Source organism: Neopelma chrysocephalum, unplaced genomic scaffold, assembly GCF_003984885.1.
Source record: "Neopelma chrysocephalum unplaced genomic scaffold, ASM398488v2 Primary Assembly neopelma1_43, whole genome shotgun sequence".
Classification (NCBI taxonomy): Eukaryota; Metazoa; Chordata; class Aves; order Passeriformes; family Pipridae; genus Neopelma; species Neopelma chrysocephalum.
The window spans coordinates 4,552,098-4,569,977 of record NW_020897702.1 but is presented as its reverse complement, the minus strand read 5'-3'; the positions used below and the strand labels follow the sequence as shown (position 1 = coordinate 4,569,977).

Below are 17,880 nucleotides of genomic sequence, written 5' to 3'. Positions count from 1 at the left end.
AATTCTTAATTAGCACATTGTGGTTGGATCAGAAACTTTGTCACAATTTCTTTTTTAAAATCACAGAAAATGCACATGGAAAAATTTTTCTGTTGACAGTGTCTTAAAGGGAAAAGAAAAATTGTTTTTAGTGATGCATATATTTTTGCTGTAAATGCCTATTTTCTGTGCAAAATGCCAACTTTTCAGTTTGGTGATTGTGGGCTCATTTATTGTATTCAGCTGTAAGAAGAAATTAATGTGACTTCTGATTATCTTGCTGCTTAATGGATATGGTTATGAGTCAGAGCAGTCTTGGACTCCCCTTTTGCTGCTAGGCATTTTGGCAAACTCTTGGGTGATTTTTTTTTCCCCTGCACAGTAGCAGGAATGGGAAGTAATGTTCCATTCAACTCTTTCAGCTGTGACTACTATTAATTATATTCAAGGTTTCCCTTAGGAAGACACTCTTACAGGAAATGTGCTCTTAGTCTCACCTATATGTGCAGAGTAGTTATGCCTCTGGGAGGCAAATCGCTTCAGGCTAAGGTGAAAGACAAAAATGTTTTCCTGTGAATTCTCGTGAGGCACCTGGTTTCAGATCTCAACTGTCAGGTCCTGACTACATGAACACTGGCTAGGTTAAACACTGGACTCAGGCTGAAGGATTAGTTTAAGATTAATATTGTCCAAAGGAGGCAATAGAGTTTACTGATTCTTCCATTAATATGGAAATATGCCTACCAGCATTTCACCAAGTACTGCCCAGGTAGCTTCAGCTGTTGTATATACCTTACTTTTTATCTTTCGACCTTGTATTTTTCATAATTCTCAGCATTACGAGTGAAGAGAAAAAGTACTCACAACCAGCCACGAGCATCAGAGCGAGGACGAGCAGAGGCGGCTGGCGAGCGCCGAGGAAGGCAGGCGCGGGGTGTTTGGATACTGAGCACCCCCTAGTGACCGGCTCTCCCAGTGCAGCCTCCTGCTTTTCTGAGTCTGCACAAAGACCGCAGACAAATCCGGATCCGCAGAATATAAACAACGGATTAGTACAAATAAAGTAGTCCTAGACTACTAGCACTGACAAGCTAAAAAATAAGTCATCACTTCAAGATAACAAGGACTCTTTTTTAATCCAACCACTTTATTTGGCTTACCAAAAGAGGAACTGAAGACACTTCTACGGATATACCAGCTTTTTACTTAAAATTTGCTAATGACTTATTAATCAAATAATGGATTGTTAGTATTATTTCCCCACTAGATGCTACAGCACGTTAAAAAAGTTTACATTTCGTAGAGATATACCAATGTACTCTTTTTAGTCATCTGTTGGACTGCTTGCTACTTTTGAATCATGGGGATGGGGAAGTTTTGATCCAAGAAAATCCTGTGAACTGTAGAGTTTGCTGGTAAACAAACAGAAAAAAAAAATCTACTTCGACAATATGTGGGATTCTTTTTTTTTTTTTAATCCCTGCAACAGTGACTTTTTTTCTAAATACTTTCACCAGCTTCAGGAAAGGGTGGGTTAGAGTCAGGGGTTTCCTGAGGCTTTTCAGAACATGGTTTTAATGTAGCCCTGTGTTCAGAAGAGCCCCTAGAGAGTCTTGTTTTGGAACACTCTGACGCCTACACGTTATTATCTTTGCTACATTTTGCAGTTTTGTGTGAAATTTATTTTTAATCTTTAACAAAACATGTCCCTGTTTATCTTAAATTCAGAAAAGGTTTAATAATGTAAAACAAAATAACTTTTTAAATAATTAAATTTACAATGAATGCCAAAACATAAAAGTATAAAGCAAGTTAACAAGAAAGGACTTCTTAAAGATCAAAGGAAATGTGTTTATTTGATTTGATTAAAAACAAATAAAAAGTACTTTCACTTTAACAAGTTATAACTGGCTGTTGACAGAAACCAGTGAAAGAGTTTCCCAGTCCCACAAGATAAAGGTTTTTTTCTGATAAAGGTTCACGTACTCAGAACAGATTGCCCACCGATATGTTAAAGGAATTGGATTTTGAAAAGTGACAAGGCTGCATCAATATTAAAAAACATGGATACAAAGGCAAGTTTCCTTCGAGAACATACTCCTTTTGCTACTATTAAATAGGACTGGTGGTGTAAATCAATAGGTATTTCTATATTTCATTCCTCTATACACAACAGAGCTCTGGGGATGGTAGAGGTAAAATGTACCACTTAATTTAGTAGAAAGGCAGGATATATTAGCTCAAAACCTATTTTATCATAGCAGTAGAGTTCCCAGAAGAAAGCTGGCTTCTGTAAATCTCCTCTTCCATAGGCAGAAGAGGCAGGTATGGGGCGGCCTTTGCCCCACTTGCCTCTGTCAGGACAAGTTTTGAATCCATTGAGTAAGTCACTTCCAGACGCTTCAATGGTAAATGTACAGACCTCATATGAAATAATGCCATGCTGGGATCCAGGCAAGAGAGAGCTAAGTAACTGGATCAGGAATATACTTTAAGTCAGGCTGTCTAAAACTTTGTCTAATGAGGTTTTTTGTTCGTTAATACCAATGAAACTACTGAAAGAGCACTTGAAAGAGTATGTTTTTTAAAAAAAGAGTAAACACTTTCCTCATTGCTATAAGATAAAAGAATCCATAGTCTAAGGATTGTTTGAAACCTCAGTAAAGTCTCCCCAACTAAACCAAAACAACCAGATCTGACATTCCAAAATGCTGTAGTAAAAAAAATCCAGAAAATATTTGAAACTGTCATATATTTCAGATCTTCTCTACATAAAATGATGAAAAGAAATTCTTAAAAAAATAATAATTTGGAGGTTGTCTTTCAAGGCAACACATGACATTCTTCATCCTAAATGTACAGAAGTAACCATTTTAGAGGAGCTAAGTAGTTATTTTCACACTAAAATCAGAGTGTCCACATACTCTTTTAAGAATGTTCACAGAAAAGAATGGCCTCTTTAGCAATTGCAGTCACTACATCTCACTTTCTACCCTGTTACCATCGGCCTGGAAGATGCCTTCAGGCAGACTATCCAGACCTCCAGCCAGCAGCAGTCCTGGTGGGGTGCTGTGTGCTGGGGCCGCTGTGCCTGGTGCAATGCCTGCAGGCTCCTGTTTGCACTCCGGTCAGCCCGGTGCTGGTAGCAGCCTTGAAATCACCTTGCACCACTGAGGGCAGCCATGCCCTCTGCTTTGGAGCAGTTGAAGAGCTCATCGCTCACCATGGGCTCTCATTTCTGATTAAAGGTTTGGTCATCCCAACAATTGCTCATATAACTCATATTAACTTGCAGTGGGGCTGCAGAGAGGAATCCAATCACTCACTGCTGAGATGTTCATTGTAAGGTCATTAAAACAAAGTTGCTTGTGAAAGAAATCAAGCCTTGCTCCAATTCAAAATACTCGGTAATCTGATGAGAAAAATATGTGTGTGATTTGTGTTTATGTCTGGAAGTTTTCCCTAGTGTGAAAGCCTTTAAAGGAAAACCCGTTCTTTCTTGCAATGTATGTTCTTTTATGTTATGCAGCCTAGACTGTGGATTGCAGTGATGTCAAAAATGTACATGGACTGATTGCATCCTGTCTGTGTCCTGCAAGAATGACTTTGAAAGTTAAATGTTTCATCTCTACAGTCATATCCTGATCAACAAACTCAGTCAATAAATAAATACATTTAGTGACAAACCTAGCTTTTTCTGTAAGCTGCAGTTAAACAGGAACTTGATTTGTTTTTTGTATTCACATCTATTCTATAATAATGAATCCAGCATCACAATAACCAAATACCCATTATAATTACAAGATCAGAGAAACCTTTGTGGTACTCATTTTCTTAAAAATGATTTAAAAAGACCCAGTCCTCCATTCTCATTCTTTTGAAGTCTTTGCTTTAAATCTAAGACCTAAATACAAAGGGCCAGAACTGTGGTTGAGAATGTGGGGTTTTTTTAAGAGGTGGATGGATTTTGCCCAAGAAAGAGGAAAACAAAGTCTAAAGTGTATACATTTTTCAGCTGTTTTTTTTTCCAAATCTGAGTGACATATACAAAATTCATATTTAGATATTGTGTTTCTGTGCAAGATGTGGTGCTTAAATGCCTCATACAAAATTTGTAGCACCAGGGTAATTTGGTGCAAAGTCTTAAAGGGTTTTATGAACTACAGGTCTCAGAGGAAATATGTAAAATAGATATCCCAGACACGCATCTGGAGCTATGCATTGAAATATGTGGAAAACTCTCTCTTGATTGTCAGAAAATCTTTCAAAGTTCTTCAAGTGCAAGCTAATACTAATTCTGTTACCGTACAGTCACTGTGGATATTAATACTTGCCTACTAACACAGCAGCATATATGCATCATTCTCAAAACTCATTTCCAGAGATTAACCTGCTTCAGGCCCATTCCTGTTGGCCACTGACAGAAGACCAGGGTCCCAAGGGCTGCCTCAGGTCTCTGCCAGAGCAGTGCACCCCGACACCTCATATTCACCCAGCGCTGCCCGGGAAGGCTGCATGGCTGGTCAAGCAACTAGGCTGTGTTTACCTCTGGAAGCATCACCGCCTGGTTTTACTGCCTCAGGCTGTCAGCACTGTGATGCTGTTGGTGTCAGCTAAGCAGCTTCTGCTGCCTGTGGTCTAGCGGGAGGGGATGGGTTTGACCAAGAAAAGCTCTCCACACCAGACACAACACCACGGCCACCCTGGTCTACCATGGGAAGGTGTTAGTCAGCTCCAGCTCCTGCCTGGGGCCAGGGCAGTACCGAGACAGTTGAGTTTTGCTGGCATGTGGGAACAGCCTGGAGTTTTAGCCTGGAGACGAGGAAACTCAGAGATGACCTTATCACTCTCTACAACTACCTTAAAGGAGACTGTAGTGAGGTGGGGGTTGGTCTCTTCTCTCAGGCAACTAGGACAAGAGGAAATTGCCTCAAGTTGTGCCGGGGGAGGTTGAGGTTGGACGTTAGGAGGAATCTTTTCACAGAAAGAGTGATTAAACATTGGAATGGTCTGCCCAGGGAGGTAGTGGAGTCACCGTCCCTGGAGGTGTTAAAGGAAAGACTGGACGTGGCATGTAGTGCCATGGTCTAGTTGACAGGGTGGTGTTCGGTCATAGGTTGGAGTCGATGACCTCGGAGGTCTTTTCCAACCTAAACTGATTCTGTGATTCTGTGAACAATGCGCTCGGTCGACGACCAACAGCCCCGGGAGAAGGAAGGCCATTGCCAAGGAGGACACGGGACCGGGAACGCGCCCCCGCGAGCAGCGCAGGGCGGGCGGGCACCCGCTCTCAGCCCCGCCCCTCGGCCGCGCTCGGCCCCGCCCGCCCCGCGCCGTGACGCCGCGCCGTGGGCGGGGCGGAAGTGAGCGGGCGGCGGCGGCGGAAGTGGTGGCGCGCGTTCGGGGCTCAAGATGGTGAGTGCGAGCAGGGGCCGCGGGGCTGGGCGCGCGAACGGGGGGCCTGCGCTGGAGCGGAGTGGACCGGACCGCCCTGCCCTGCCCTGCCCTGCCCTGCCTTGCCTTGCCTTGCCCTGCCCTGCCCTGCCCTGCCCTGCCCTGCCCTGCACCCCCCCCTCCTCCTTCCTCTCCCCTTTCGGTGTCCTCGGTGGCGGCGGGGCCGTGCTGAGTCACGGGGGTCCGGCGCGGCCATGGCCGGCTCCCTCATGGGCGTGAAGGGCGCTTGGCAGCTGTGGATAAAGCCCTTCTTCTGGGAGCGGGGCGAGATGAGGAGCCCCAGTAGTCCCCGGCCTCCCGCAGTCTGGGGGAGGGATGTCACGGCTCGGCTCTCCGCGGTGGGCAGCGGTGGTGGGACCACTTAAGACAGGCTGGGCACTGGTGGGACTCTACAGTATTGCTTTTGAGGAGTATTTAGTGATTTTTTTTTCCTTGCCTTTAACTTTGGTTTTTCCCTCGTCACGTCCCTTAGGTACTGTATCTCTTTAACGCTTTCACTTAATAGCAGTCTCAGAAAGGTCTGGTCAGTGTTGAGTGTGCCAGTTGCAGATGCTTTATATACACGTAAAACAGATATTTTAGGACTGTCTTATAGCTCCGATGTCAATGGAAGCTCATGCGTTAGTACAAAAGACCTTAACTGTAAGCATGATTTTTCTGTTGGATCTGACAGTGCTGCCGGAGGAAACTCCTGCACTGAAGAGCTCATTACTGTCACCTTCCACAATTTAATCTGCATTGACACATTGGTGCAGCAATTTGTGTGAACAATCCTAAAATCACTTCAGTAAAATCGTGTAGGTTAGCTTGAAATTAGTGGTCTGGGTTAATATGGCTTTACTTAGTAAGTGTGTGGACTTCTGGTGTTCTGCTACAAATTGCTATTTTTCCTTTTTTCTTTCAGCTAACTGGCATATTGGATTGCTTAAGTACACCTTGTTCTCTTTATGACAGCCTCAAACCATGGCTAAAATCAATTTGATCTTACTTGACTACATCAGTATTGCAGTACATGAAGGAATGCTCAGACATGTTCCTTTCTGTCCTGTCAGCTCTCAGGACCTGCCATCTTCCTTTCCATCCCTGCAGCCCGGGGTGGGAACGAACAAGGGGTAATTGCAGTTTCAACTGTTTCAACCGGATCCAAAGAATATGTTATTGGGATCTTTAACTCTTACCAGACTCTCTGAAAGAATTCTAATTTAGTGTAGGGTTTGTGTTATGGGTTGGTTTGTTCTTTTTTTGCCTTTTTTTTTTTTTTTTTTAAGAGACTCAAAAGTCTGAGGCTTCCAGGACTACTTTAAGAAGTCTTTGAGCACTTTATTTCATTTGCCTGGCCTAATGACCCATACAAAAGGGGTCTGGTTTTGTTAAAGTAATCCTCACTTTTTTCTTGTTCCAGAATTCCAGAGGCACTGCTTCTCTGTTGAAGGATAGTATCCCACTTACTGAGTTTTCAGCTTCAGGGCCATTTGAAGGTCCTGATCTTCTGCGCAGAGGGTACGCTCTACTTTTACTTGTTGAATTGTGTCACAGACAATGGTGAACTTCAGATATAGGAAGAAAGTATGTGTTAATGTTGGCTTTTTAAAGAAGTTTCTTGGAACGTGTGTCACAAAAGCTATAGCCTAAAGTCCACATATTTAATCAAATTCTCTTTCAAGCATGGATTTTCTGTGAAATCTCATTTCAAGAAGTAGGTAACATTAACAGACTTTTACCTTTGTGATGCTGTTCTTTACAAAAGAGACAAATTATTAATAATTGTGAAATATCTGCTAGTTTTAGTATACGTGGATGTAAGTCTGCCTTAGCACTGTGGGAAATGGTTTAGTTTCAGCATTGGTACAAAAAGTAGAAGTAATATAGTCAAAAGAGTGGGTTTGGGGTTTGCCATTTTACGTAAGTGCAAAACTATTTAGATTGGTTATTTGTGTCTTGGATAATGAATCTGAAATAAGCTCATGGAGTTTAAAATGCCGGTAATACAGCTGAGTGGTGGGGGAGGTATGTACAATATTGCATTGCAAAAGCTTGGAAAGTTTAAAATAAGATACAATGTAGCTTGGACATAAGTAGATCCATTATGTTTTAATTTTTTAATATTTTTTCTATTTCTTAATGGAATCAAGGAAGAAATACTATCATTGTGTTTTGTCAAGCATAAAGGAACAAGAGTGCCTGAAATCAAAATTCTTTTTCTTCAGATAGTGCTCTAGTTACAGGTCTTATTTGCTGCTTCACTATTAAGCTTTTTTTTTTTTTTGTAGTTCAAACTGTGCTAATTGCTAATTGTGTATCTCTGTGGGGTGGTGTTTGTATCTGAGATTAGTTTGGGAATGCAATTTAAAAAAATATCCCAATTAATTTGCAGTTAATTTTTTTACTTTTTTTTTTAGTTTTACAAGTGTGAAAAGTGAATTGTTGCCCAGTCACCCACTGGAGCTGACAGAAAAGAATGTAAGTATGACATCAAATGTAGCCATCTTTGCTGTTGGCTAATTATGAAGTTTAAATTAAAAATGTGGTAACCTGGACTGCTAGTGCAGTAACAAGTAATGAATAGTCTTGTCTTTTAACAGAATAAAGATATTCAAAACAGTAACATATTTTTTATACAAATAATGTTTTGGGCAAATTTATTTAATGTTAACCTCGTACTTATGACTCTCTCCAAGTATATAAACAGGCTTCCAAGTAGGGATTTGTGTGCTAAGATTTAGTCATCTAAAAGTTATTGAGTTAGTAGTGTATGCAGTTTCTGTAGGTAGGTGAGAGACCCACCTGACACCTCTGGAAGGCTGATCCTCCCGTTTTATCTGTAGGTTTACCATGTATCTTTATTTTCAGACTTTCAATCTCTGAACACATATGTATTTTTCAATAAATTACTTGGTCCCAATCTAGACATTTTACACATACAGTCTGTCATAAGTGTGCGTGGTCTTGTCTGGCTTAGTCATCACTTGTGGACCATTAGGAGTGGTCTGTAGAAGGTAAAACCAGATAACTTGACAGCCTTGACAGCTGATTGAGCTGAATGTCCTCTCTAGTGCCTCTTTTGTCAGCAGAGAAGATACGATGTATCCAATCTATCAAAATATCCTGAAGACGGATCTATTGTTCCAAACTGCTAAGTTAAGCAGCGTGACAAGGTCTGACTGTAATGTCTAATATATTCTAATTTTAACCAGTGTTAGTGTTGCCTTGTGTTACAAGGATGATGTTATTGTGACTCCAATTTTATGAGCTTATTTATAAATACTATAAATGTTTCAGAGCTATTTGTCAGTTGATTTTTTTTTTTAAACTTCTATAACCTAGTTTTTAACTCTGTTCTTGCTATATAAAACCTGCATAATTAAAAGATGGCAGGCTAGAGAGACAAAAATGCATAGAAATAATTAAAACAGGCAGTGTGATCCCCTAAGAAGTATGCAAATTTTCTAAATTATTTCTCCCACATTTTCTTTGGTTAGTTTTTCTGTAAGCTTATGGCCAATTTATCTAAGAATTATTTTCATGAATGGGAAAAGACTTACCTTAGCCTGAGATAGCCATGGTTGTTTTTACTGCCATAAATGTTACAAAGGTTATTCAGGTAGCACTAGTAGAAACCCATAGTTCCTGCTATCCAGAGATCCTTACCCTTATAAAATAGAAGAAATGGAAAAATAATGTGACCAGAATTATAAGTTTGGGCTGAGGAATATAATCAGTATTTTCTGCTGACTTTTGAAAAGCACTCAATATATGCTGTTATGAAGAAAATGCTTGTTGCACCTTTGGCTTGCATTTTCCTGTTGGTTTTTGACATCTCATATATTGCTCGATGTTCTCTACTAGTAGGCTTTTGTCATGGTAATTGAGTACAGGTTTCAGAATAAGAGATTTGTATTTTTTGGGTTATTCAAGCTTAAGCTTAACATTAAGTATAACTTACTTTTGTGAACTTCAGTATTCATGAGCCAGCACTTTTTCTTTAAAAGACCCTCTACTAAATAGATTTTCTTTGTCTTACTGATCAGTCTTAGAGCAGTTGGTAAAATTATGAGCTTTCATTTGCTTTTCAGGGTCATACAGAGTATAAGTGGTGCTCTGTCTTCCTACTTGATCAGAAAAGAAGTATATCAAGTATTTTCAAGTAGTCTTTGATGGCTGACAATGACATCAATTGTGGATTTTAAGTTTGTGATCTTTAAACCAGACTTAGCTTCCTATTCATGCGGATAATATGGTAGTAAAGTAGTGCAAAACTATACCACTTGGTGGTGTTACATGTCCTGATTATCAAAAATAACATAATAAGATTGGTAGTATTAATTTGGAATAAAATCCAGCAAAAAGCAATTTTAGTTTCATAAAACAAATCTTACTTCATCACTGTCTTTCCCATACATTTGAGATATGATGGTATCACTGAATTTTTACGTAGAAATTTAGTAAGCAGGTCACAAATCTCTTCTATGGCTGTACTTGAAAATAACTTTCTAAAATAAAAATCAATGTTGTTTGTGACAGTTCCAGTTAAATCAAGATAAAACAAACTTTGCCACGCTGAGAAATATTCAAGGAATCCATGCACCTTTAAAGCTGCAGATGGAATTCAGAGCAGTGAAACAGGTAAGCATTTTTATCCAACAGGTATAACTTAAACCTCTTGAAAAATGTTTCTTTCGGAATATGCTTTCATAGAGACATCTTTCTTTGAGATACGTTATGTTTCCAAAAGAAATTAATTCACTGGACTGCTTTTATTAAAACCAACTAACCAAACACTGCAATTAAGAGTTTTCAGAAGAGTCAATATGCTAAAGCCTTTCAGCTGCTCTTCTTTTATTGGTTATTTGGTGAAGTGGTAACTTTTCTAGCTTTTCAGTGGACTAGCTTCCTGTCAGCCTTCAGAGGAAAGCAGGAGGAATTGAGTAATAATTTCTAAAATTAATACTCTCTTCTGTGGAAATGTATGGCCTTTATGGGAAGGAATCTCTGCAGCTATAAGGAAAAGAGACTTGGAGGTCTGAAGTGGATAGTGATTTGGGAGGGGATATAGAGGTAATGTGAAACCTGAAACAGAGAATTTGCTATGTGCTTATTGTTCCGCAGCCTTTGTTGTAAGATCAAGGGAGGTCTACAGGGAGTTAAGTTCAAAGGTTTTAATTCTGAATTGAGAAGCTCAGTCTGTCTCCTTTTCCTTCTTTTCTCCTAGGATGGAGAGTAGCTGGAGAGAGGCTGACTTTGTCCCTTAGGAAACACAGAAAGCTCATTGGTCTTAGTAAACTTTTTTGGCTTGTTGAAGGTTGTCAAGCTATTAAGAGTTGGTTTTCCAAGTGTATTAGAGCAATTTTGTACTCCCAGTGATCAGGTGCTACTGAACCACAGTGAGCTGATTAAACTTGGCAGAAGTTACTAGTCCCAAAGATCTGAAAGTCAGATGGGACATAGGAAAACATCTCTGAATCTCAGCTGTGCTGTCTTGTGAGGAAAAGTCTTTTCCCTAACTTAGGTTAGCACATTGTAGAGAATGAGGGAGGTGAGGATATCTTGCTAGTGTGTCTCCACAGATATTTTGGGGGATGGGTGGGGGAAATATGGTGATTAGAAGGCTTTCCACTTCCAGATTCATGTTGGGTATACAAGTACTCTTGTGGTTTAATTTCACTTCAAGATATTTACTGGAATAGTGTATTTGTACTTCTGACGGTCGTGATTATGGAAATCTTGGACTTATTTTGTGTGTAGAGATACGATAATTTTATGGTTGAAAAGTATGTTCATGGTATAACTGAAGTATCTCTAGTAGCATTGAATGCAATTTTAAGTACAGATACGCCCTTCTCAGAATATTTAGGTTCTAAATGCTGTGTGTGCCACTTGAAAATTTTTTTGGTAATTCTGTGCATGGAGGGTACAGAAGACCGTTGAAAGTAACTGGGAGTGGACTTGAAGCTTAAGAATTGGTGGGGATCAGAGAAATAATTATGATTTAGATTAATTGCAAAGAGGATTATGTTTAAATGTGAAAATCAGTATAGCTCTTTCACTTGCATTCCTGACTTGTGTCAGAGATGTAGTTTCCAAATTCTGCAGCTGTAAAACTCCAGCCCCAGGAGCTGCCAGCTCATGGGATTGGCTATGAGTTTTACTTTAATATATAGATACAGAGTTCTTTAATACCTCGAGATAGTGTCAAGATAATAAGCCACGGGCTTGTTCCCAAGGAATTTCTTTATTAATTTAGGGGAGTAAATAAGGGGACTTGGTCAAAGTTCAAAAGGACACCACACAAGCTAGACAAAATGTTTTACACAATACTGACTCAGCATATACTATTAATCCACAACACTTAAATCAAAATGCAGTAAATCAAGATCCAATCCCTCTATTTTCCTAAGCATCAAGAAAGAAGCAAAGAAAGAGAAGCAGAGGGATCAAGAAGAGAGAAGGAGAAAGAGGGAGAGACAGATTATATAGCTACCTCCGAAGCCTCGTAGAAGACCAGTTCTCGCATGTCCAATGGCAGGGCCACGACACAAGGCAAACACATGCCCTTGGTTTTATCTGCTCTGGTCCCTATGGCCAGTACCTCCAGCTGGGATCTCTGACCCACCAGCCACTCTGGGGGTTTCAGGTCAGGGTGAGGGATGGTGTCCTCACTGTCCTTGCCAATCTGAGCTGGCCTAGGGGCTCCAGGATGTGTGGTGTTAGAGTTTTCCCAGGCTGTTTGTGACTGGCAGCTACTCCGAGGCTTCCCCATGTAGGCTCCAGGGGCTGCCATGAGGGATATGACACGACGCCACCCTTCCTCCCAAGAGGTTTGACCCATGACATCCCCCTCCACGCACACGCACACACACACACTCCACAAGTTAGTTCTGACCTAATAACTGATCTGGTGTCCAACAGCAGTATACATCAATTGCCCAATACTGACCGCAGGGTGTGAATGTGTTTGTTGCAGTGAGCCTCCCCAGTTTAATGTGACAGGAGTTTTACAGAAGAGAAAGAAAGTACATCTTTTTTTTTAAAGCACAGTATTTGCTCTAGTAGCTTTTTTTTCACTGCAGTGAAAGCTAAAAATCTTCTGAAAGGCAGCTCTTTTCCAACAGAGAGAGAAACAACAGAAGATGGTGGTGTTTAGATAGGTTTTGCTGTCTACGTGTGCCAGTAGTTCTCTTATTTCAGCATTGTTTTTAAAGAAAGTTACTGCCTCTTGATTTTCCTCAGTTGCTTCAGACTGAGAAGTCCAAATATGAACCCTTTCTATTTCAGACTTGCAGAAACTTGAACTTTTGCTTGAACTCTTCTTACAGGTCCAGCGTCTCCCATTTCTTCACAGTTCAAACGTGGCATTGGATACTCTGAGGGGAAATGATGAATGCATTGGTTTTGAGGATATCCTTAATGGTAAATACATTCTGGTTTTAGTGTTATGGAAACATTTAAAGTATGGGAGCTGTGAAGTTCTTTGCCTCTATGGAACAAGAGAATTAAACTTATAAAATACAAAGAACAGAATTAATTCCTAAAAGCAAAGAAGCACTGGGGAAGGAGAAATAAATGTGCTTCAGCTGCTAATTGTGTTACTTCAAACTACTGTGTAAGCCAGTATTTGCTTGTAGGCTGGGTTTCTAAAGGAGTAGAAGATTATGCACTTACGTTGTATGCCTGTTTCCTCAGAAACTTTCAACTACTTGTGCAGATTTCGAGGAGCAGAGGTTACAAATATACAAAGTTCTTGTAAATTTTGTAATTAAAAAGAAAGAAAGGCCAGAGGGGAGATATGGAACTAATGAACCAGAGACTTCCACAAATTAACTCAATCGGTTGCAGTTGTGTGGTGATCTGCTGTCAGTATGTGTGGAAGAGAATAAACCTGGAAAAATGGGTTTTAAACAAATTATTTTTTTCTAGCTGGTACTTAAGGACACGGAAGAAGGGAGAGAGTATTTTGACATGCGATTGGAGAATGAAAATAGTTGGGGACATATGAAACTGGAAATAATAAAGAATAAATAGGAATCTAGAGGCATGAAGTAAAATTCTGAGATGGATATACAGGGATCGAGGGAAGGAATCTCAGGCTACTGTGGTTCAGCAGGGGAAGAGCAATGTTGAACATAATTTATAGGAAGTTGGTTATTTACCATTGCTCACAACAAGCTGTTAGATGCTTATAGAATGCTGACAAGTGGGTTACGAGTGTTTTTGGCAAGACTCTACTTATTAGCTGAGACTGGATTAGGTATTTTTGTCTCTGGAGGAATTAGAGGCATTAATATGTCTTATTTATGGAAGGAAAACACTCTGATACACCTATAAAGAAAGTGGTATTTCTTCCGAAGTGCAGTCATAACCTGTCTTCTGGTCTTGATTTTTTTTTTTTTTTAATAGGGAAATGAAGTTCATACTATCAGTATTGGTCTCTCTTGTGTTCTCTGTACAGTCCTTGATAACCTTTGAGTACAGTGGCTAATGTCAACCATACTCTACAGAATGGAGGGAATATTTAAGGTTATAGAATTTCTGTGAAACTAAGCAGTTGGGTGGAGAAAAGAAACCATGAGTATATCCCAGTTAACAGAAGGGAGGACTGTGAGCTATTGCACAGAGAAGTTGTATTGGAAACAGGTATAGGGCAACTATGGAGAAAAGCTTCAATCAGACTTGTTTTCTTAAACACAAAACTTGATCAGCCTTGAGATTCAGGCTACAGGAGTCTGTGCTTATGTAGAAATGGTTGGTTTTGCTTGAAGAATATATGTGTCTTTATGACGATATATATATTTGTTATCTGATCAAGGTTTTGGACAGACTTATGAGTTACAGAGCTACATTGCGCAACACTGTCAAAAATCAGTCAAGCAACTGTTGCACTAAACGTTATAATGAAAAAATGGTTTTTTTCATAGTTATTGATGGTCTTTGTACCTTAGTAAAAGCCTCATGCTGTCAACTTTTCTTTTTCCAGATCCTTCACAGAGTGAGGTTATGGGAGAACCACACATGATGATGGAGTACAAGCTTGGTTTATTGTAACAAAATATACTCCACAAAAATGTTTTGTGTGTGTCTTTCTACTGCAGATCTAAATACATGATACTAAATTAACACTAACAGTGTTAAACAGTCCTACAGTTATCATTTGCCTTCCTTGATGAAAAGGCATATTAAATGTTTAAAGTCTATAAATTGTTCTGTGCTTGTCAATCAGGTAAATGTCCTGTAACTAGGTAGTTTAAATGTCTTTTCATACACTGCTCAGGACAATAGCTTCTTAAATATGGAAATGCTATATATGTACACAAGAAATCCAAAAATACCCATGCATTTGAAAACTGACTGCTGTAGGTTAATGCATTTAAAGGCTGTTCTCGTGGAAGAACTTAAGAGGGAAAGGAAGGTATTTTCCATTGAGTAACTCTTTGTTCATGAAAATGTCCATACACCTTTTAAACTATTGAATAAAAGTTTGCTATAAATGCTCTTGTGTTACAAAATACATTTAATCATAAATCAAGCATCTCTTAGCCATGACACAAACAATGTTGTTCCTTTTTATTGCAATATCTTTAAAGACCTTTAAAATCTGCACTGCCAATATAATCCTGCTACATACGTTTTATCCCACTCGTGACAGTTGTTTATGAGGGAGCTATTAAGCCTTTGTATAGAATTGGAAGTATTGCTGTAAGAACAGAGTTAAAAGTATAGATTTTTTTAATGTGTGTCCCTAGGAGGATATTCTGGTTTCTGAAAGTAGAAGCAAATTCCACTTGGAGTTTAAAGAGATATTTTAAAATCTTATTTGTGAACATAGTCCAAAAGAGCACTCCTAGGTCTAGGTATTTTAGTAATAAGAAAGAATGCAGTGCCTAATTATGAAAGTACCTAATAAAGCTGCTGCAGTAAGAACATGAAGATATGGTGGTACAAAAAAATAATTTTTTGTATGTTTACAAAAATCAAGTCTTAATTAAGGGAGAATGAGAGATCTATACTTAAATACACCTTTTAAAGGAGCAGACCACTGAAAGGGTTTTTGTGTGCTGAAGTTTTCTTTATTTATTAAATTCAGGTTGTAACAATTATTTCTAATGTCATACACGTGCATATGTCATATATAAATCCTGCAAGGCAGCTAGTATGGGGCATATTAGAAAAAAAGTCTGCAGTTCAAAAAATGTTATCTTTTGGCATATGTGGGGAGCTTGAAACAATATTTCCAAGACAGGAACTCTTTATTCAGCAAGCTTTATTGACTTAGTTAAATTTCTAAGTGCACTTGGTGTTCTGTTTTAGATTATTTTAGCAGAAATGTTGCTATAAACCTCTTTTTCACAATTGCAAATATCTCTTGTGCTTTTCAGTGGGCTTATAGCTGCGACAATTTCCCTATCTATGTGGGCCAAAGCTTCTAGCTTTTGTCCTGTAAAGTTTATAGTGCTTTTATGTGCAAAACATTGCAGCAAATTAGAAACGTTAAGATGACAGTAGGAGACACTTCACTGGTGGTTTTATTTGGTTTTGTATTTAAACTTGTTTCATTGAAGAAGTGAAGCTTCTAAAATTGTCTTTCACTTGAGTCTTGCAGAGATTAGAGGCTTCTGCTATGCAGTACAAGCAATTTCGTTTGGAGTTTATTTTGCCTTAGGGAGGTTAAATGTAGGACCAATGAATTGAACGTGCAAGCGTAGATCTACTCCCATTTTTGTTGTCCATAGCTGTCCTGGTCCCTTGTGGGCTGATAAAACTGTATTGTTCAAGGTTTAGGCCAGAAAGTCTGAGGGATTACCTTGCCAGGTCTGTGACAATTCAAGGTGTGGGCATGGATTTTCAGGAGGATTTTAAGGTCTGCCCTCCTACCAGCACTGTCCCAGAAAACAGCGAGCCATCCAATAGTTGTACAGTTACTGGTACCTTATAGCTCCCTACTTCAGTGTATTGAGCTGATTGGCCTTTCCTAGTGTTGGTTGGAAGATGGATGCTATTGCATCTGAGCAAAACCTACATTAAGACGAGTAATTCAGTAGAGTTTCTCATTAGTGCAGTGAAGAACCAGATGCAATTTCTAGGTGGTTTTGTTCAACAATTAGTATACTTTGTAATAATCCTGGGTGAGATCAAGCCACGTTCAGAGGCAGGAAGGTGCATGGTGCATTGTTAATTATGTCTGTAAGGAAGCTAATCTTAGGGGTTTAGCCAGGCTGGAAAGCAAATAGGACATGTAAGAGGCCTGTGCAAGAATTTATGCTGTTAATAAAAGTACTGGGAGTCAAACAGGACTGAGGCAAAGAGCTTTTAAGATAAATAGGAAGGGTTATGCTCAGACAGTGCTGCAGGGGGTTGGGCTGGGGACTGGATTTTCTGCCCCAGTCCATTCTCCCCCATTTCATATAAACCTCATTCTGTAAAGCGGGTACTGCATGTAGCAACCCACAGAGGCATGCCACGCCTGGGCAGTGGAGCTGGGACAGACCCTGACAGAGCACGGGGAGGAAAACACTTCCAGATCCACTGCTCTGGCAGGTACAACAGAAGCCCCCACCCCGACTTCTTCCACATGGCATGCTGTCCCTGCTCTGCAGTTCCTTGCCTTCTCTTGGTACTGATGTTCTCGGCAGCATTTTTTCCTCTCCCCGGCACAAGAGGGAGGCAAAAGCCCATCTTCCTGCTCTGCTGTTTGTTTGTTATGATCACAAAAAATAGATGATACCATAGTGCTGCTGCTTCTGTTTACACAAACATTCTTCTACCAGTCATGCCATTGGCCATTTGTCAAAATTTTAAAAAGTGCAAGAACTACAAATGCAACAGAGTTAAAAAAACCAAACTTCATTATTAATTTATATCAAAATCATTTGCATTATACACAAAACAATTATTATAAACTGATATTTTGATTTATTAATCTGAAGCATATTAGTACTGGGTCCTCAGCTTGCACCATGCTGGGCATTTTAACACAGTTCATATCCTTGGTGTTTTGACCCAAATTTACAGCCAGTTCTAAATGCTGCATCTCCAAGAAATACTTTGCAAACAGCACATACTTTGTACAGTAAAAGCAAACCATAACAAAGCCGTTCCTGAAGCGTACGTGCTTGTTCTCAGTTGGACTAATGCACCCCACCATGAACTGGCTTGCTTTGTTGCTACTGTCTCAGTGCTACCAGAGGTGTGAAGAGGAAGTGAAGGCACACGCCCCTTCTTCATTTGCCTTTTTTTTCCCTGGCAGTTTTCTGTGAAATAGTTAATTTCATAAAGCCTTACATAACTGCATAATGAAGAGGCAAGGAAGACAATGTAATCTTTGTGCTGAAATCCTTTACATCAGTGTTTTCTTAATCTCTCTACAAGTACTCATTATGTTCTGGACCCACTTGTAGAACTCTGCCCACAAGTTGGCAGCAACTTGGGCACCTCAAAGGAGGAGAGTTAAGCAGT

The 17,880-nt window shown here is 39.7% G+C and overlaps 1 protein-coding gene across 1 annotated transcript; it reads left to right on the top strand.

Annotated features, from left to right (window-relative positions):
* Positions 1-5,349: 5,349 nt before the first annotated feature.
* POMP (proteasome maturation protein) lies at positions 5,350-15,354 on the top strand. Its single transcript, XM_027677810.1, has 6 exons — positions 5,350-5,394; positions 6,836-6,933; positions 7,833-7,893; positions 9,955-10,056; positions 12,747-12,840; positions 14,405-15,354. Exons 1-6 carry the CDS (start codon positions 5,392-5,394, stop codon positions 14,470-14,472), a joined length of 426 nt encoding a protein of 141 aa, XP_027533611.1. The 5' UTR covers positions 5,350-5,391; the 3' UTR covers positions 14,473-15,354.
* The last annotated feature ends 2,526 nt before the right edge of the window (positions 15,355-17,880 follow it).